The 21,849-nt window shown below is 32.0% G+C and overlaps 1 protein-coding gene and 2 non-coding genes across 5 annotated transcripts in view; 1 reads left to right on the top strand and 2 right to left on the bottom strand.

The window, feature by feature from the left end:
- The window catches only part of USP34 (ubiquitin specific peptidase 34), a 208,219-nt gene that overhangs the window by 148,357 nt on the left and 38,013 nt on the right, over nucleotides 1-21,849 (top strand). For all 3 annotated transcript variants that reach the window (XM_016129610.2, XM_016129612.2, XM_016129611.2), the window contains 17 exons: nucleotides 52-156; nucleotides 1,519-1,574; nucleotides 1,670-1,790; nucleotides 3,964-4,147; nucleotides 4,581-4,741; nucleotides 7,630-7,695; nucleotides 8,926-9,072; nucleotides 9,159-9,215; nucleotides 9,312-9,389; nucleotides 9,773-9,867; nucleotides 12,795-12,967; nucleotides 15,784-15,937; nucleotides 16,995-17,073; nucleotides 18,284-18,337; nucleotides 18,448-18,543; nucleotides 21,548-21,612; nucleotides 21,706-21,781. In XM_016129610.2, coding sequence (XP_015985096.2) covers nucleotides 52-156; nucleotides 1,519-1,574; nucleotides 1,670-1,790; nucleotides 3,964-4,147; nucleotides 4,581-4,741; nucleotides 7,630-7,695; nucleotides 8,926-9,072; nucleotides 9,159-9,215; nucleotides 9,312-9,389; nucleotides 9,773-9,867; nucleotides 12,795-12,967; nucleotides 15,784-15,937; nucleotides 16,995-17,073; nucleotides 18,284-18,337; nucleotides 18,448-18,543; nucleotides 21,548-21,612; nucleotides 21,706-21,781 — 1,767 coding nt within the window. The remainder of the gene's footprint in view (nucleotides 1-51; nucleotides 157-1,518; nucleotides 1,575-1,669; nucleotides 1,791-3,963; nucleotides 4,148-4,580; nucleotides 4,742-7,629; nucleotides 7,696-8,925; nucleotides 9,073-9,158; nucleotides 9,216-9,311; nucleotides 9,390-9,772; nucleotides 9,868-12,794; nucleotides 12,968-15,783; nucleotides 15,938-16,994; nucleotides 17,074-18,283; nucleotides 18,338-18,447; nucleotides 18,544-21,547; nucleotides 21,613-21,705; nucleotides 21,782-21,849) is intronic.
- Nucleotides 11,984-12,054, bottom strand: LOC118605878. Its single transcript, XR_004952276.1, has one exon. It is a non-coding gene; the product is annotated as a small nucleolar RNA U2-30 (small nucleolar RNA).
- LOC118605880 lies at nucleotides 12,214-12,291 on the bottom strand. The gene has a single exon (XR_004952277.1). It is a non-coding gene; the product is annotated as a small nucleolar RNA U2-19 (small nucleolar RNA).

Here is a 21,849-nt window from a genome sequence, read left to right as displayed (position 1 = left end):
TATTTCCCTATTTAAAATGTTTTCACAAAGTTAAATTTTTTTTTTTTATAGATAGATGATTATGAAGAAGAACTAATGTTAAAACCTGGATGTAAAGAGTATTTTTGGTTGTTGTGCAAATTAGTTGACAACATACACATAAAGGACGCTAGTCAGGTATGTTCAGGAAATACATTACCTTGTTAATATTAGAGTTGAATTAGGCATGTGTGTTTTTCTTAACTTTATAGATCCTTATTAAAAGCATTTTTATCAGTCTATGAGTTAACAATGTCATGAGTTTTCTTCTGTATTTATTTATGCCTTTCTATTCTGCTTTTCTTCTTTTTACTTTGCTCTTTGTTGTAATGTCTTCATCTGATACCTGTAAGTACTTTCCTGTCTCTTCCAAGTAAGATTTGTGGATGTAAAATCTTACTTGGAACATGTAATTTAGACTTTAAATTTAAATGCAGCTTTCTATAATAGCATATGGATTTGGAGTTCTGAATGTAAATAAAATTGTAGTTCAAAAAAAACTCATTTTCAGCTGAAATACTATCAGTTTGCTGATATACTAATTATATTAGAGTAAAATATTTTCATCCAAAGAAGTGTTTAAAACAACGTTTTCAAAGACAAACTTGCCATATAAATGCTTATTTTTTCTCCTTTATAAATTTAGTAAGCACAAATGCATCTATCTGACCTCAGAAAAAAATGAGAAACACTTAAAATATATATAAATATTTAATAAATATTTTCTCTCAATTTTTTATATATTTCATAGTGTATGTCTACTTTACATTTAAAATATCCTGTGGTATTTGAACTTTCTATTTTTAAGAAACAGTTTACATGTGATGAATTCTTAAAGTTTTCTACTTTTCATTTGAAGAATTATTAATATTGAATATTTTAACTTATTCGTAAACTATGCCAGATAAACATTAATTTTTTTAAATCCAGGATTGCCCATTTAAAATAGGAATCTAATATATTTTGCTTGCCAAAGTTACTTTTCTTCATAGAGATCTAAGTTTCTTTAAGAATCCTCTTAAGTTCTATTTCATAAAATCTGAAAAAAAAATTTTTCTCAGTTATAATGAGAATTAAAGCTTTCTGAAATTATTTAACTGTAAATTTAAATTTATTTTTAAAGCCTAATTTAAAGGTGCTGTTAAAAACAAACCTTAGTGGGTAAATTGTACAGTATGTGATTACATCTGAATAAAATTATTAAAACTAAAACAATAAACCTTAGTATCTTCTCAGTAAATTTTTGTATCATAATTTATTACTATTTCATTGTATCTTTTTTAAAGGAATATCAGTGATGTGCTTACATCTATAATTTTATTAATGGACCATGATAAGTAAAGAATTATTTGTTATTTAATAGGTATATTAATGAATTTGGGAGAACCGAATTCTTGTTACTGACAAGGAAAGGTTTTTTGTTGTTGTTGTTTTGATAATCTCTGAACTACTAAACATAAACATTTATATTTGAATTTTGTATTTTCTCTTTATATTAAGACAACGCTCCTTGACTTAGATGCTCTGGCACGACATTTGGCTGACTGTATTCGAAGGTAAAATTTGATGTGAAATTGACAGTTATATTGTTGAGAAAAGAAAAAGGTGTAACTGTGCGAACTACCTTGTTTTCTTGTATTCTTTGGTGTAGCAGGGAGATCCTTGATCATCAAGATGGTAATATAGAAGATGATGGGCTTACAGGACTCCTAAGGCTTGCAACAAGTGTTATTAAACACAAACCACCCTTTAAATTTTCAAGGGAAGGACAGGTAGGCATTAAGACATCAAATGTCTATATGAAATTTGATTGGAATTTTTGTTGTTTATGGATATGTGAAATTTTCTTAAACATGCAAACATTAAAAAATTTGCTAGAACTTTATTGGTGGTTGGAAAAGTGAACTTTGAATAAAACAAACCTTGAAATATAAGTCTTAGCTTGTTTTTAGAATGCAAAAACAAGTTTTAATTCCTATGATTGTAGAAAGGCAAACTCTAATAGTACAATTTTGTAGGATTGACTATTTTGAATTAATAATTTACACAATGGAATTAATAAGTAGTCATATAGAGTACCTATCTTATTTCATATTTAAAGGCCAAATTGACAAAATCTATTATTGAATGTTTGATACACTTAATGACTCTATACTAACACATGTCTAATTACTCTTTAGATTAAATTAGTCACTCTTCCATTGGCACTTTTGCCATTGCCTGCATTGACAGGAAGATTGTCCTGGGCATAGACTAAGGATTCTTGAGATAGGCTAAGGTGACAGTCATATTTCTAAGTCCTTTTTTAAGTTTTCCATTACACTTACGGGGAATAATTTGATTGAGTAATAGCCTTGCTGGTTGAAATCTTACATCATATATAAAGCAATATATAACTTTTATTCTAAAATATAAATATATTAATTGATTTTTTGATAACATATCATTATAAAGTAAAAAATCACTGTAAATAAAGAAAAAAATTTAGATCATGCAAAGAGAAGATTCCTTTATATAGTTTGATTTCTCATGATGCTTTGGTGATGGCCTTTCAGGACTTTCTGTGGCTGTTAAAGACACAAAAATATCATTTATATTACGTAAATACCAGTATGTGATCTGCTTTCTTCATTTAAAAAAATGAATACATTAAAAAAATTTTTTTAAATTGAAATACATAAGAGAGAAATAATCTTTATTGGCATGTTTCTTATAAAAGAATATTGCAGGAACATGTTTGCACGCCTGTTATACACTCATAAATTCTTAAATTTGATTCATTTTAAACAAAGTACATCACTTTACAGTAGACTGTACAAAATAAAATCAGCGAAAGAAGAGCATAGGACCAAGTCTGGTAGATCCCATGTACATGCTTCTTAGAGTCCTGTTCCAATGGAGTTGCAAAGGACATAATTAATTCTCCCAGCAACGAGTGTTATAAAGCATGTGGTGTTGTCTACCAGGGAAGCTCTTGAGTTTAGGGGTCCAGGGTTTTTATCGGGGTGAGTCATATAGGCACATAGTTTCTGCATAACTGACCACAGTCACTGAAATTTCAGATTCCCAGGTCGAAAGCAGTTATACGAACAGGCAGTGAGCCACTTTTATCACTTATGGAAAGTTTTGCATCAGAGGAGGAAACTATTTCCCATTCAGGTTTCCAGATAACAGCCAGGGCCAGCTTGACAATCCAGCATTTCTAAATGGATAGCAGTCTTAGTTTTAAGTATATTACCTCTTTTCTGTACATTATTCCAGGAGGTTTTATACCCCAGAACAATGTACCATAGTAGTATTGGAGATGAGTGAGGGAGGTAATTGGTCCTTTGGTACTTTACCGAAGAAGGTTGAGAAAGAACAAGTGGGAAAGGTGATCCTTTCTCAGGCAGATCAAATTTAGGAAAAAGTACATCTGGATTGTACTTTACATGGTAAACTTTGCACCTCAATTTGAACTTCACTGGTATAGAAATTAAGGACTTGGTGTCTAAATCCTGACTCGGGCACCTGCCAATTCTGTGACTTCAGAGGGCCTTTGAATATTATCTGGCACTTTAACGTTCTCATGAATAATTTGCTGCTTTCGCTGCTGTTGCCACTACCATTTTTATTAGAGTGAAATGGGAAACTTAAATAAATGCACAAGCAAGAAAGATAGGGAGTAATGAGTCCTTAACAAAACTTTTGGTCACGTAATGGAGTGTAAAATAATAACGTTGTAGATGGGAATCTGTAAGAATGACTGATTTAGGTATCAAGAGGGAGGGAAGGTAAGAGTGACTGTGATCCCAACCTATTCTCTTTTCTCTAAAAGAAGTGATTATTGGAAAGACTTTCAGATGATAGTATATGATATTTTAAGTTTTTAAAGTCTTTTAGTAAATGGTAGATTGTCATATAACCTAGTTCATGTAGTGTACTTGGTCTTTCTCTTTTTTCCAGGAATTCTTAAGAGATATCTTCAATCTCCTGTTTTTGTTGCCTAGTCTAAAGGATAGACAACAGCCAAAATGCAAATCACATTCTTCAAGAGCTGCTGCTTATGATTTGTTAGTAGAGATGGTAAAGGGATCTGTTGAGAACTACAGACTAATACACAACTGGGTTATGGCACAACACATGCAGTGTAAATATTCCTTTCCTTTAATCTTTCGTATGCAGAAATGAGATTTTTAGAGGGCATGATTTAATAAAAGAATTTGCTGTTCACACACTTTAACATTGTAAATTGTTGTTGTTAGGATGTTATAGAGGTTAAAAGTAAATTTTTTAAAAACAGGTGAGAAGGATATTTTGTAAATAACAAGTACTTAAGCACTTTTTGGTTAAATAATTTAGTGCTTAGTAAAATCAAGTTGTGACAGTCATTTGAATTTTTAGGAAATTAAGTAGTTTTACTATGTGTTCTTACTAATTTAAAAATTTACTATGTATAATTTATATATATATTAGCTAAATATGTAATGGAGGTAGGTAGTATCTATTAATAAAAACAACACATTATGTTTAATAGTTTGTTGGTGGGGGGGCGCATCTTTTCCTCCCTCTTTTTTCAGCAGCTCATGCACCTTATAAATGGGACTACTGGCCTCATGAGGATGTCCGTGCTGAGTGTAGATTTGTCGGCCTGACTAACCTTGGAGCTACATGTTACTTGGCTTCCACTATTCAGCAACTTTATATGATACCTGAGGCAAGACAGGCTGTCTTCACTGCTAAGGTACAGTTTCCTCACTTTAAAAGTTAAAACTAAAACAAAGTCAAATTTTGTTGATAAATTTTGACTTTTTTTCAGTTATTAAACTGTTATTTGAGAAAGTAATATATGAATTAAAAAAGAAAATTTGATTACATAACTAGCTAACTCATGTGTTTTAATTATTTTTTACATTTCAATAGATTACTACTAACATTGTACTATAACTTATTTCTCAAAGCATAGTTGTGGAATATACACACTGAATGTGTACAGTGAACATGGTATTGTGAGTAAAAATAAATACAGATTTTGATCATATGAAAAAAGCAAAGCATAAAGCAAAGTAGGAAAATCGTACCAGGATCATTAAACTTGTTTCTTTAATATTTATCCCAAAGTAAATTTGATTGCGGGCCTAGTTATTTGGGTAAGCTCTGCTTTGTTATTTTCGTTATTTGTTCTTTCTAGTTTTCATTCTTTTTTACAATGGACTATTTTCAGTTTGTCGCTTAGCACTGCTTTTAGAATTTCTTGGAAAACTTTCTTTATTCTTGCATTTGAGCTTTTGTTTTCCTCCATCATGTCATCTTGATGTCCTGGCTCCCTACCACCCCCAGCAAAGTATTGCAATTCTTTATATATCCCTAATCAATTCTTACTATGTTTAAGTTAATACTTTAGGGCTTCCAATTTATAGTATACTCAATGAATTTGCTTTTTGGCTTCAGTTACATCGATGTTTTTAAGTTTATCATCTGAGACATTATAATTAGAAATAGTTGAGTAATTGATTTCATTTAGCGTATAGCAATTTTGTGACTAAATTTGCTGGTCCTAGCTACATAAATGGGTAGAACAAGTAATTACCAAAGAAGCATGTTTTCATTAATTTTCTTTTTAGCTGATGATTTAGCCATACTTACTTTTTCATTGTCATATTAATGACCACCTTTTAATCATTAGCACTGTCATGAATTAGTATATATCAACAGAAAGAACAATCAGATCTGCTAATTGTAAACCTCATAAACGGTATTTTTGGTTAAGAACTAAATTTAGACTTGTCTCTGCATCAAAAATACAGACTAAAATTTGACAGTGGAAAGTACTCTAGTTAATGGCCACTTGATTATTTACATGAAAATGTTAGTTTTTATTCCCTTTTCTGATGTTCACAGAAAGGTTATAGAAAAACTACATATATTTTAATTGTGGTAAAATGTACACAACATAAAGTTTACCATATTAGCCATTTATTTTTAAGTATACAGTTCTATGCTATTAAATACATTCACATTGCAATCATCACCTCCATCGGTCTCCAGAATTTTTTTACCATTCCCAACTGAAACTCTGTACCCATTATATATTTAATTCCCCATTCTCACTTCTCCTAAACACCCTGCAACCACTGTTCTACTTCCTGTCTCTATAACTTTGACTATTCTGGGTACCTCCTATAAGTCAGATCATAACAATATTTAGTCCTTTTGTAACTGGCTTATTTCACTTAGCACAGTGTCTTTAAGGTTCATCTATGTTGTAATATGTATTAGAATTTCCTTCCTTTTTAAGGCTGAATAATATTTCAGTGTATGTATACACCACATTTTGTTTATCCATTTGTCAGTGGACACTTTCGGTTTGCTTACTCCTTTAGCTATTATGAATAGTGCTGCTATGAACATGAGTGTGCAAATACACATTCAAGTCCTTGCTTTCATATCTTGTGTATATACGCAAAATTGTAATTGCTGTATCATATGGTTATTCTATATTTAGTTTTTTTGAGGAATCACCATGCCATTTTCCAATGTAGCTGTGCCATTTTACATTCCTATTGGTAGCGCAGAAAGATCCCAATTTCTTCACATCCTTGCCAACATTGGTCATTTTATGTTTTGTTGATAATAGTCATCCTAATGTGTGTGAACATGTATTCTTTTAAGTAGTAAATACATGCATATGTAGGGTATATATTTATTTAGAAATTCCACATTTAATAAAATATCCTTGGTCTGACTTGATTTTAAAGAATTCAGTCACTTCTGTTCTATAGCCAACTAATACTTTATTCTCCAATAATGAAAATATAAATCCAGGTCTTCATTCCTGAACACTTTTGTATTCCGGATTATTAACAGTTCACATGTATTAGATATATATATAGATATAGATATATCTATATCTATATATATATCTCTATGCTTTTGGCATATGGGAAGCTTATTTCATGAGACTATCAGAGTTTCTTCAAAATTATGACAGGTAGTAAGATAATATTTCACAGGTTTATTTTAATATTTAAATGAGATATGGTATAATCTAATAACTAGCACAAATGTGGGACTCTCCTATAAGGCTGGAGTTCATTACTAAATCTCTACTGAATGAGTCTAGCCAGATTCCTGAATCTCAGTTAATGATATTTTAAATATTTAGAGGATTTTCAAAGATCTTGGCCAGTATTACACTGCAATGTTAAGGATCTCCTGTTCTAGAAAAAAATAAAGGTATATGACTTGATGAAGGCGAGATATCATTTTTTTAATGTGTGGATTTACTGTAGAAAACAACTTAATTGCACACCTAAAATGTTTTTTGTTTTTACAATATCACCAACTTTTAAATCAGCATTGCACCAAAGAGTGTTGATCTGGGAAGCAATTTTTTAAAGATCTTTTTATTCATCTTTCTTAATAGTAGTAATGGCAGTATTTATATAATGATTTATATAATGAACAAAATGCTCCAATTTTTAAAATGCTACAATTGCCGTATCTATGCTTTTTCTACATATAGCTGTAAGAATGAAAAAAATAGTGTTAAATACATTGTAATACTTTCTTTGAATGTATAATTTACTACCATCAGTATCTTTTAATGGAAAGTTTTCTTTTGACTTCCAGTATTCAGAAGATATGAAGCACAAGACCACTCTTCTGGAGCTTCAAAAAATGTTTACATATTTAATGGTATGTTTGAGAATCGTGTATGGAAAACTATTTAGAATATACCATTTGCCAAAGCTGAAAACATTAGATGGAGTTCATTTGTATTGGCTTTGTCTTGAGTGTTTACTCTTAATTGGTCAGTTATTGGTATTTTTTGTTATAATAACTTTTAACAGCTATTACTCTACATCCTGTTATTTGTCCTTTGAAGAATCTCTTGTTATCTGATCCTTTTCCTGTCACAGGGTCACCCTCCTTAGGGTTAGAGTTTTCTGACTGATTTCTCTTTGTCTTAATTCCCACTCCCAAGACTATAAAAATAATCCATTTTTTAAAATAGCAAATATTACTTCCCTGTTCTTAAAACTCTTCAGTGGTTCTTTATTATGAACAGAATAGTATTCAAGTTCACTAACATTGTACATATTCTGTGTGATATTTGCTCCCTCCCTTCAGGTTCCTCCCCATATTCAGCTTCACCTTATAGTAACTATAAGCCTTTCGAAGCCCATCACCCTGTTGCTTCATCACTTGTTCAGTTATTTATGCCACTTCTTCCTGTAGCGCTTTTCCCTTAGAGCTCTCCTCTGTTTTCTTCCTTTTGTCATCCTTCAAGAATCAACATGGTTTTCACCTCTTAAGAGACCAAAGATTCCATAGTGTCTTCAAATCGCCATAAATAAATCTATCATACCTACCATTTGTCTTTGACAGTTACTTGTCTCACCTGTTAGAATCTTGGGGACAGATTATATCACATTTATTGCTGTATCTTTTTAGCTTCTGATTCTTAATATAAGGACTCAATAAGTGAGATTTTAAACAAAATAGTCATTCCTTCATTCCACTTTTAATCTTCATTTTAGAGTTGAAACATCATCTGAACTGACAAAACAGAAAACTGTAGGAAAACATTCAGCCTGCAAAGATTTGTCTTTTATGCTTCACAGTACTAATCCATGTTCTTCGAGTCTCAAAATCATCCCTAGAAATTCCTAGATTTAAAAAACACAAGTTTTTAAATTTACGATAATATGCGCATCTTTGGCACCAAGACTATTAAACTGAAAAATGCATGAATATCAAACAAAAAAGGGAAAAAAGCACATTTAAACCTTTGTAGATTTATTACCTGTTTTGTTGTTTATTCATGAAATTTGTGATAATTTACTTATTTTTATTTAAGACTTAGATTTGTTTGATTGTTTTTTATTCTTTTTTTCCATACCCACCCCCACTTTTCCTTTATAGGAGAGTGAGTGCAAAGCATATAATCCTAGGCCCTTCTGTAAAACATATACTATGGATAAGCAGCCTCTGAATACTGGCGAGCAGAAAGATATGACAGAGTTTTTTACTGATCTGATTACCAAAATTGAAGAAATGTCTCCAGAACTGGTTAGTACCAGAATACTGAAGTTTCTTTGAAATTTGTACAGATTCTCTCAACTTTACTGACTTTTGTTTGTAATTTGTTTTTATAGAAAAATACTGTTAAAAGTTTGTTTGGAGGTGTAATTACAAACAATGTTGTGTCCTTGGTAAGTATTTTACCTATTCTTTGCTTTTTGGAAAGCTTAATATACATTTTAGTTTATTCTGTTTAATTAACCAATTTTTGACTGTTGGTTGGCCAGGATTGTGAACACGTTAGTCAGACTGCTGAAGAGTTCTACACTGTGAGATGCCAAGTGGCTGATATGAAGAATATTTATGTGAGTAATATATATTTTTAGACTTTTTTTCTGCTTTTAACTATTTGTATGTAGCAGATTTGTCATCTTGAGAAAAAATTAACTTTCATATTTTCATCTATTTTCTTCACACTTTGCTTCTCAAATAAGAATTAAAGGTAGACCACAAAGTTAATTTTTCCCAATCAAAATTTAAATACTTTGCTTTTGAAAATTTTATAAAATTCATAGAGCATTTGGTCAATATGAGGGGAAAACTAATTTTTTACTCAAGTTAAATTTTACTTTTTTAAAAAAATTTGTTTTCCTCTGTGCATTCTATCTTAATTGTAATTAGTGATTTTTTTTTTATTTTTACATGCTGTAAATAATAATATGAAACTTAAATGTGGCTTTATATACAGGAATCTCTCGATGAAGTTACTATTAAAGATACTTTAGAAGGTGACAACATGTATACTTGTTCTCATTGTGGGAAGAAAGTACGAGCTGAAAAAAGGTATGTTTTTGAAATGCAGCTTTTATCATTTGATAAATTATTAAATGGACGTAAAACACAAACCTATATAAATTAATGTTAGACTTTTATGAAAATTATCTGATTAAGGTTAAGATTGACTGCTTGGAGTTTATAGTCATACAGTAACTTTTCCCTCATTTATTGAAGTATACTTTCAAACACCCTTAAAATTTTTTCAAATTTTTTGTCTTTAATCAGATATTTGGCAAGGTTTGTCTGATAGCTTAGCTCTCTGCTCTGTGCTCAGTGGAGCATAATAGTCTATTCATGAACTGGAAACATCCTTCTCTAAATTTGCAAAGTGAGAGATTTTTTTCTTATGAGCCAGCCATAAGGTGGCCAGTTTAGGACAGAGTAATTAGATAAAGATATTTCAGTTCTACAAGTGAATATTGAATGACAAATAGAAATTAGATTGAAGGAGTATCTTATTCAGTTCCTAGGAACAAAAGCAGAGAAATAGAAATGACCTTATATGGGTAAGAAGTTCAGGATTAATCCAGCCCACTTCATTCAGGTAGAGGATTTGCAGTGACTAGTAATAGAAAACAAGATCGGTAATGTACAGTGACATCAGATGATTAACATCTATATTTTGGGATTATCTTCATCATTGATTGAAGCCATCAGAACATCCGCCTGAGAAAGAACATAACTGATGTGAAGAACAGAGACTTAAGGCAGCCTAAAAGTGCAGAGGGAAAAAAAAAAGTGATGGAATCAAAGCTGGGAAAGAAGGAAAATCAGGATAGGGTGGTAACTCAGAAATTGAGAAAGAAAATCTCAAGACGACATTGTTTGTAGAGATGGGGGAAAATGACAGCTGAGGAAAAGCATTGGGTTTTCCAAAAGTAGTTTAGTTGGATGTTTTGTCAGGTTGTAGCAATAGAAGCAGAATTGTCAGGGTACATGGCATCAGGTATAGATTATTTTAGAAGTTTGACCAAAAAACAGCAGGGAAGATAGAGTCTAGAAAGAGCTGTGGGCTCAAACAGAGTAATTCTCTAGATGAACTAGATAGATCAGAGTATGTTTGAAGGCAGAGAATGAAAAGCCATTGCTTCAAATTGCTTAATAGAAGATTTCTCCAGGTAAAAATGCATTTGAAAGGAATAGTATTTTTTCTCAGTCTCTAAAGTGAAGTTTTTTGCAAAAGAGGAAGGTGGTAGGTGGACATAACTGAAAGCATAGCTGTGCTGGCAGTTACAGGGAGAAGACAAACTCATCTGACAAGAGTTGGGTTAGGGTAGGAGGTAAAGACTTGAAACAGTCCCTTCTTTTAGCGCGCGCGCGCGTGTTTAATCTCCCAAGCAAAGTGTTACTCAGTCTTTTGTATTCTTACCATCCTTGCAGATGTCTGTACTAACAGTAAATGTGTAACACAAGTGGGCTGAGGATCATATACTGCTCTATCTTAAAACCTCTGGTTTTCTCAGCCATTGATTCTTTTCTGAATAATTTTATCTACCACCATAATATTAATCTCCGTTGATATGCTAATGATTTTCAAATTATCTAACAGTAAGTCAAATGTTGTGCTGTGCTTTTCCAGCTGTTATACTTCTGTGTTTCATAGATTCAGTAGGTTTATAACATAAATTCTCATCACTTCAGATGTGTTTGTCTTTCATCTTATGACTTAATCAATGGTTCCACTGTACACCACAAATATTTTGGTTTTAGCTTTCAGAATAAAGTTCATACTCACATTACACACAAGGCCCTTCATCATTTGACTCCTTTATACTTCTGTAACCTCATCATTTATTTGTCAGTCTCCCAAATAATAATGATAAGTTTTAGACTTATTTCCTTTTTGTGACATCCTTCCTACCTTCTTTATTTCCCTAAATTTCTTTATTTTTAACCTCTCGGTTTAAACAAATTCTCTTTTAAACCCTAGGTAGTGAAATATTATCCCCTGAAATTCTTAATTGTTATAAATTCAAGTTTTTATATCTATTTTGTTTAAACCGAAATTTTGGTTTTTTAAACTTGAACTAGCAGTATGTGTGCTGTAAGATTTTGGTAACCAGTTGACCTGTTGCTGCTGTCGTAATATCAGGCAACACTTTTTTTTTTTTTTTTTAAATTTTGGGCTCAGATCAAGTGTAGAAACCTGCATAGTTATAAAAGGTCAGTAGTAAAACCTTTTCATCATTGCTCAGAACTAATTAACCTTTCACATGCACATATCCCTCACCCCACCCTCAGTTGGATTCATCCATTAGCAAATCTTCAGTTATCCACTGTTACCTTTGTAAACAAACATACACTCACTCAGATATACGTCCTTATTGTTGTAAATTATTTTATATTTTTGTATCTCAGAACTATAGAAATCCTGCATCACATAGACTAGAAGGACTTCTAATGCTCAGATTTGGCTATCTTCAAGGCAACACTTATTGAATAATACTTGCTAAGCAGCATTCTAGAAGTTGTAGGGAGTAGGCACTTTTAACTCAATTTTACAAACCAGGCATTAAGCTCTAAGATGTTAATTAACTTGTGTAGGGTCATATATCTAGTAAATGCTACAGCCAGACTTTGCAGTTCTAGTTCAGAAAAATAAATACTTCAATCCCTGTTATTTAAGGCAGAGAAGAAAATTCTGAACCAAAGACTTCTTGCCTTTGCAGTACAATGTGATTCCTTTAATGCTTCCATAGTATCTTGACATATCTTCATGATGGTGTTTAATATAGTCTACTTTGTAATTTTTTGTTTATTTTTCTTATCTAGACATAGGAAAGCCCTTTCAGAATGCAAAAAGTCATGTAAGAGGGGCAGAGATATGTACATATGTGTGTATGTATATGTGTTCCCCTCTTACATGATTTAAATACTTTTAAAAGACAGTTTTAAACAAAAAATATTTTCTCCTTTTTCTTTCTATCTTTCAGGGCATGTTTTAAGAAATTGCCTCGCATTCTGAGTTTCAATACTATGAGGTATACATTTAATATGGTCACGATGATGAAAGAAAAAGTGAACACACATTTTTCCTTCCCGTTACGTTTGGATATGACACCCTATACAGAAGATTTTCTCATGGGAAAGAGTGACAGGAAAGAAGGTAATTTTCCATCTCTTTCTGTTGTGTAGATTAATCGTAAGTCTCCATAACAAGATAGTCATAAAGTTGTAATTAGCTATACATTTAACAAAATTAAATTGAATCTTAGAAGAATATTTTTAAAGACAATATGGCACAATCAGTTAATTACCACATATTTAGTATCTACTAGGACAGAGGCATTGGGGACATGGTATTAAAGAAGATAATTCCTGCCCTTGTACAGCTTAAGTCTATTGAGCAAGTATTATATCAAACCAGAAATCAGAAACATGATACATTGTCAGATAAGACAGTGACTCTATCACAGATCTAGGGGAATCAGGGAGAGCTTTTATGAGAAGGTGACATGTAAGCAGAGCTTGAGTAAGTGCTAGATTGATAGGAATGGCTAGGCTCATTGTGTAGGTGCAGGTGATGAGATGGGCAAAAGCAGTGGCTAAGTCATTTTGTTCATGGACTATGTTAATTTTTATCTTTATTCAGTGTGAAACCATTGGAAGATTTTAAGCAGGGAACTGAGATATGAACCAGGTGGGATCTGGAAAAGGTTACTCTGACTACAGTGATTGAAATGGATTAGAGGATGATGAAAGGGATGTGGAGAGGCTATTCTGGTAAACCACAGAGATGGCAGTGTAGATGAGAAAGCGTACCAGTAAGGTTGGAGGAAAGTATATGAAGATAAGGTTAATAGGACTTGACTGAATTAATAAATAAATCCAACAAAGTTGTTGAACACTCATTTACTATGTAATTTTGTATTCTTATGGTAATGGGAATATAGTGACAACAAAGAACAAGGTCTCTGCCCCTATGAGGCTTATATTTTAGTCATTCTTTTACTAGAGAGAGGAGGAAAGTCAGGAATGACTAGGTTTCTAGCTGGAACAGCTAGATGAGTAGAGTGGTCACATTTCAAGATCTCAAGAAAGGGAATGTGTTCAATAATATCGAATGCTAAAAAAGAATAGTTCCGGAAGGACATGATGGAAAATAATCTAACATGTAGAAGATCTTTGGTTATCTTTATCAGAGTGATGTAACTTGTTTATTGCAATAAGAAGGCAGATTGCAATGAGTTAAAGATGGCACTTGGTTCATAAGTAGTTACTTCCGAGTTGTTATTACTTCTTTAAGGCTGGTGATTTTTCAAACTTCTGTGTGTATGCACCTCAGAGACCACAGAGATGAGGAATGGAAATAGATGAGAGAAGAAAGCAGAACAGGCCCAGCTCTTGCCTTTTCTCTTTTTTTTTTTTAGCTAGACAAGTTCCTAAAATTTACATAATGAGAGTCCTGGCAATGTTTTCTTTGTATAAAAAGTTCTGCTGATGTAAATTTTTAAGGTTTGAAGAAGCCACTGTAAAGTTTAGGAAAGAGAATAGTATTTTTACCTTTATACTCCATTGCCTGGCATTTAATGAGTGAATAAATGTTTTACACTCAGTAAATGGGAGATGAGAGGTGTGAACAATGAGCATATAGGGTATTCTTTCAAGTAAAGAACGTATTCTTTCTTTGAAGAGATGAGAGAAGATGGTGGCTAGCTATGAAGGAATATGGAGTTGTGGGAGGAAATTAAGTTAGGATTTAAGTATGTTTAGAATTTACAAGAAATGAGCCAGTAGAGATGACAAGTTTGAAAATACAGGTGAAGTTAAGAAGGAGGCATTATTTATATACATCTTACTTTTTAGAACTCCTTTCATACCTTTTGTAAAATTATGGTAAGATTGCTCAGGAAACTGCTTCATTGCATTTTTCATCATGCTTCTTCTATGGATGGAAGTGACAAAAATTTATGCCAAGAAAAAGGATTTTGTTAGGCCATAAGTGGTGCATTCACTCAGACCCTAGTACATCCAAACTCCTTGGCCAGTGTTCTGACCGTCAGCCATTTTTCCCTCACCACCTAACTGTCACTTTACTTTTCAATTTAGACTGTGCACTCATTTACCAAATTTACCCTCACTTATTTGCTTCTGATAATATAGTCATCCCTTGGTATTCTCAAGGAATTGGTTCCAGGACCCTCCAGAGATACCAAAGTCCTTGGATGCTTACGACATAGAACAGTGCATGTAGTCATCCTGTCATATCTGCAGATTCCTAACCATAGAGTTCCAACCATGGATCCAAACTACTGTTTTCCATCCACTTTTTATTGAATTCACAGATGTGAAACCTGCAGATACGGAGGCCCAGCTGTACTTTTTCCTTTCTGTGTGATGCTGGGAATACAGATTGTAAATTATGTGTCGTTTTCAAACTTATAGCATTCTGTAGTTTTTTTCTTAGTGTCTTTAATACCTTTCAAATTTTAAGTCTTTATAGGTAGAAAGTATACCTTTGATTTCTGTCTATATGAATCTCTTAATAGTGTGTTTTCTATTAACTGATAGGATTCATGCTATCAATATGATACTGCATTTTCCTTAATATGAGACTAAAAGGCATAAATATGTTAATGACCTTTCAGAGCTTATATTTGCCTTCTCCTAATAAAGGTAATATAGAATGCTTCATTCAGATCTATCTATTTCAAAAGAAACAGCCAGATTAAACAAAAGGAACATAGTTTATATATTATATTAATATTGTCCAGTTATGCACTAACATGGGGATTGTTTTTCTAATGATTTGTATAAATGTTCTTTAAAATTGTAGGCTTTGGATCATGAATAACTAGCAAATAGAGTTATTTTGTACCTTTTTTAATTATACGTGCCTATTTATGTACATTAAGTATATAAAGTGATTCTAAGATGTCACTAATTTTCAAAATTATTGCCATTTTATGTAAATCATTTCAGGTTTTAAGGAAGTCAGTGATCATTCAAAAGACACAGAGAGCTATGAGTATGACTTGATAGGAGTGACCGTTCACACAGGAACAGCAGATGGTGGGCACTATTATAGCTTCATCAGAGATATAGTCAATCCACATGCTTATAAAAACAATAAATGGTGAGTTTGAAATATTCTTGGGATTTTAAAAAAACTTTTTTCTGTTTTTAAAGTATTTGTGTTTTCATGATAGTTTACAGATATGTTTTCTGATTTAGTTTTCTAAAAACTTTCTATGAAGTTAGGAGAGGGGTTAGACAACATTTCTAAATGAAAACGACTTTAAAAAGATAATATGAATCACTTGTTCTTAAACTTTATGGATCTCTAGACTATTTTGAGAATTTGGTAGATGCTTTCCTGAGAAGAATGAACACACACAGTTTTGCATACAACTTTATATTCATAGACATTATTGAACCTTCCAAATCTTACCTGTGTTCACTCGTTCAAGAGCTGTTTACTGAATGCATTCTTATAGGGTGGCCACAAAGTCCTTATATATTCTAGTTAGAAGTTAGCCCACATGCTCCACTCTCTTCACTTTTTCCCCTTCGACACACATATTTTTTAAATTATGGTTGGAAGTCATTAAATCAGTCCTTAATAACTCTTTTGGTCTTTAGATGTTAAGAGTCTCATGTATGGAGACTGTACCTCTGCTGTGTTGGGGATACTGCTTTGAACATTTACATTGGTTAATTGAATAGTTTTATTCAACTATTGCTCACTCTTTAAGCCATCAGGTCCAGGATAACTTTTACTTTTTTTTATCCATTTGAATATATTTCCGTAAGTATATTTTGAATCATTTTTTATCATAGATTTTTAAATGGCACCTTTATCTTTGGAAGTTGTCTCATCTCTTAATCTTTTCTGTTCAGTAACTTTACATGTTAATATTTATGCAAATTTTATATACATATTTTTTGTGAACTCTTGTTACTCCTAGGTTATAATGGATCAATCAAATTTTAGTGTAGTTGTGACTGTTGTAAAATTCTATTTCTAATTCCTAGTGAATTAGAGTTGTCAGAACAAAATCTGAATTAGAATTTACCTAATATTAATAATAGTTTGATCAACATTTATGTCAATATGTAATCTAAGTATTTTTTAAATAGGCATGTAGAAATAGTACATATATACTTGATCAACATTATATGCTCTATTTTAGGTATCTTTTTAATGATGCTGAGGTAAAACCTTTTGATTCTGCTCAACTTGCCTCTGAATGTTTTGGTGGAGAGATGACAGTAAGTTTTATTCAGAAATTAAAAATAAAATGGTTTGTAACTTTCAAAATGCTTTGCAGAGTCATAAAATCCCATCACAGAATCACTTAACTTTCTTTTAATCACTAGGATTAAATCTAAAATTTATTCAACTGTTATTTATTAGAAGTTTAGTTATGTTTGGAATATATACTGGACACTGGGAAATATTTAATTACTATTTCTGCCTTCAACTGATTAAGAAGGTTAAGACTTACAATTGAAGAATTAAATAATAGTATAGGAATTGAATTACATTGCCATGAGCCTTTTTGATTGAGTAAGGTGTTTTCTTGAATGTTTTGGGATTAGAGTCAAAAGAAATTACTGTTTATTGACTTAAATGAAAAATTTTTGACAAGGAAGTTGGCTTGAGCTGAACTTTAAGGTATTGCTTTTCTAGTGCCTTTTATAAAGTAGCAGCCACCTGGTGACAGGATGGAAAAAGAGTATCTTACCTGTTAATTAGCAGTAAGGCATAAGAAAAGATAATTAGGTTGGGTAGTAGTATAATAATTTCACTCTTCATAGGCAGTTTATCTTACTACTAATTTTCTAAAAACTGATTTAAAATAACCCTGTTGATTCTCACAAGTATTAATCGTTTCCGTTTCAAAGATAAGCCCGGATAAACCTATTTTTTGCTCTAATAGATGTGTTTATTGTAAAATAACTTCACATTCTAGATTTTAATGAAGCACTTTTTATTGCTTTTTGGTGCTCTTATGTACAATTCTTAATAGAAAAAGAGAAGTAGGACTATTTTGTTAATACTTGGGGATGGGTACAAGGAAGCGAATAATAAGTTAAACATTAAAGCCATCACTAAACTGATAGTATCTCTAGATGTTATTCCTAGGATAGTTCCTCAAAAAAAAAAAAAAGGGAAAGAAAGAAAAAAGTGAACTCTGCATACTTCTTCTCTTAAAAGATAGTTTTTCAAATTGCAAATTCATTTTATCTTCTTATACTTTATATATTTTATGGTAAAGTACCTTAAAATATGTTTTGAATCTTCACTTTCTAATACTCTTAACCAAAAACCTCTGTCAAGGATTTTTATGAGTGTAACGCTACTTGAAAACTACTTACAAAGTTATTACAAAGTATTAAATTTTTATTTAAATGTTTTATATGTCAATACAGCTGAGTATACCCATTTCCTAAAGAAGGAAAATTTATTTTTTTACAGACCAAGACCTACGATTCTGTTACAGATAAATTTATGGATTTCTCCTTCGAAAAGGTAACCCTTTCTTTCATATATAGTTTGACATTGTTTTGTTTCTTCCATGTTGTCTACTTTTATAGTTATATTTTGTCAAAATGAAAATATACTTTTTCTTCCTTTTACAGACGCACAGTGCATATATGCTGTTTTACAAACGCATGGAACCAGAGGAAGAAAATGGGAAGGAATACAAATTTGATGTTTCATCAGAATTACTAGAGGTATAAGTTAATTTAACTTTAGCAACATTTTAAAAGCATATTTAACTGTTTATGCAAGTAATAATAGTACTGTAATATAAGAGCAGGCTATGACAACATTAGGATCTGTAATCCAGGGTAGGCCTTAACACTATGTACAAATAGACTTGATATTACTGACATATGACAAGTGAATGCAAGTGAATGAGATTAAAGGGAGTGGAAAATAATTATTAGTGACATTGAAGAAAAATAAGAAAGGTAAAATGGTTGATTGGAATTAGGGCAAGTTCACAAGTAACTTGTATGGTTGGTAATGTTCTTTTTGGATTGGTGTAAGGATTGCACAAGTGTATAGGAGAAGTCCCCAATTCCCAAGACCATGGGCCACACAGCAGGAGGGGAGCAGCGGGTAAGTGAGCAAAGCTTCATCTGTACTTGCAGCTGCTCACCAGTGCTAGCATCACAACCTGAGCCCCAACTCAGATCATCAGGCATTTAGATTCTCATAGGAGCCCTGGTTCTTGGTGCCAAAAAGGTTGGGAATCGCTGGTGTACATTGCATGTGTATTTGAAATACATTCGAAATATTTATTTTACATATTAAAAAGTATATCTCATGTAGTAATGAAGCTTTCTTTGTCTCAAATGTAGTAAGTGGTAATGTTACTTTAATGTGTCAATATTTGTAAAAAGTATTTCACTACTCTATATTGTGTCAGTGTCGTAAACTGAGTCAGCCAAAAGTATAAAAAGTCAACCTTCAGAAGGTAAAACCTATGACATACTAATATAAAGTGAATGAGGTTAAAGAGAGTGGAAAATAATTATTTGTGACATTGAAGAAGAATAAGAAAGGTAAAGTGGTTGATGGAATTAGGACGACCTGATTTTTATGAAAAAATCTTCAGAATGATCCCATTCAGTGAGAAAAGTAGCCCTGTTATACATTTTTGCAAATCTCTTTAATACCTGTTAATAGAAGGCATTTGAGACTCATAACAGCTTCTGTATTTGGTTTGTTATGAGCCCATTTATCATTTAACTTCTGGAAAACTTCATTGTATGCTTAGGAGAGATTGAGAGTAAAAAACAAGGCAGGTAGCATCATAGTATCATTAAAAAAACTGTTTTGACCTTACACTCTAAAAATGTCACAGCAACACCCACAGCGCTCTGAATCATTGTTTGAGAAGCACTGATTTACATTGTGCAGAAGGGAATCCCAAGCCTTTTCTTGTAATAACAAGAAAAACAAAGTGAACCCTATGAGAATATTCTTGATTAGAAAGCTAAATCATTTTTTCCTATCATTGTTTCAGCTCGTTAATTTAAAATGAGTTTACACATATACATTTTACTGAAAAATTAAGTAAAAATGGAATAACGGTGTTATTCTACATTAATATGGATTTTAGATATTAACTGGAATCTGATCCTTTAAATTTATACAATTAAAATAGAGCTAGTAGCAAACTTTCTCAAAAGATAAAAAATTTTAGAACCATAAAATACATTTAGTAAACATAAATTGTAGTGACTGTAATGGATAAAACAAGTAGAGTGCTCAGAAAGGGTAGTTGAATTGGGTGTGCTGGGGAAGGTGATTAGGAAATGTGACCTTAAACTTCAACTTGAAAGTTAGTGAGAAGTTAATGTGCAGAGTACTTCAAATAAAGAGAGTGTTAATACAGTCCTGTGAGGAAGAGTAAAGCTTATTGGAATGTTTCTGGAGCTAAAAGTGACCTCTGTGGCTGAGATGATTAATAAGTGCAAGGAAGAATGGGCCAAGATAAAGTTGGACGGGTATATGGAAAACACTTAGGAAAGTTGTTCCTTCTGATCAGTGTAGTGCAACAATTTCACACTTAGACATACCCAGTTGGCTCCACATACATTGTATCGATACAAGGTAAAAAGAACCACCAAAAAGCAAGATGAATATTTCTATAGAACAGAAATGGAACAATTAAAAGCACTAAGTCTGATGGAAACCATGGAACTACCAGGTTTTAGATCCAAAGCAGATAATGGTGGCCAGCAGTTCAGCTTTTGTGGGCTAAAGAGGACAAAAATCATGACACAAGGTTTAGAGCCAAGGTCCTGGCTGGAAGCAAGAAACTTGGAATAGGGCTTCATTGGTATGAAAAAATATTGAATTGGTGAATGGGTGAATGCTGTCATACTTTCCTGTTGGCTACAACTTTATAGGAAGCTGTATGCTTAGAAATGTTAGAGGACCAGGAACTCTGAAACAAGACCATTCAACTAGGTCTGTGGTTTTCCAAATATAATGTGGAGCAGAAACCCTAATACGTTATGATTATAAGACCTGATTCTAGACTTGAGGAGTGGACTGAGGTCAGGGGAGCAAGTAGAGGTAGTTGAAAATCTTTAGGGGGATAAAGACAGTAAAATTAATAATCAGGACATAAGTTTATTCAGATAAAAATAATTTTATGGAATTGACAGTGACTTGGAGCATGTTTGGGGCATTCAAAAATACGAATGAACATAAAAACTAAAGTCAGCATAGTGATTTTTCGGGGCTAATATCAGAAATAATCTTTTATGATTTTTATAACAAGGAAATCATTTTTCATGTAGGTCTGCCAATCCAAGTTAAATTTTTTTTAATTTTGCCAGTTTTTAAACATAAACATTTCTCTCATAACCTGTTCTTAAAATGGAATATGATGTTGTTTTATACATTTATATACTTGCTCTTCAGAGAGATGGGATTTCAGAGTTCTTTCAAAATCTTTATAATTTATTAAAAACCATCATCACTTAAGATAGCCAGATACATAATGATAAATTAGAGCAGGTTTAAAAATTTATTGTACTTCCATGTTCCATATACCTATAAAAAATCAATATGATATGAAGTTTAAGTGCATGTATTTTGCAGGGGGTTGTTTCTTTTAGAGCAAGTCTTTTTTTTTTCCTACCTAGTAAAAATACTGGTAAAATGTGATGAAACAAATGCTTCCTGGTTTCTGATGTTAACATTTTTTTTCTTCAGTGGATTTGGCATGATAACATGCAGTTTCTTCAAGACAAAAACATTTTTGAACATACATATTTTGGGTAAGTTTGGTAAATTTAATAATAGAATTTTTTGTTACACATTTTATAAAATTTTATATGTAAAAATTTTAATTGATTATTTTTAAATTCTAGATTTATGTGGCAGTTGTGTAGCTGTATTCCCAGTACATTACCAGATCCTAAAGCTGTGTCCCTAATGACAGCAAAGGTAATATATAAGCCTTAGATAATTTTTTCAAAATTGATTACTCTAAAATAATTGAATGTTTTGCTTAA

The sequence above is a fragment of the Rousettus aegyptiacus genome, unplaced genomic scaffold, assembly GCF_014176215.1.
Source record: "Rousettus aegyptiacus isolate mRouAeg1 unplaced genomic scaffold, mRouAeg1.p scaffold_m13_p_7, whole genome shotgun sequence".
Taxonomy (NCBI): Eukaryota; Metazoa; Chordata; class Mammalia; order Chiroptera; family Pteropodidae; genus Rousettus; species Rousettus aegyptiacus.
Note: the sequence above shows the minus strand (reverse complement) of the source record. Positions and strands in the feature narration are given on the sequence as shown.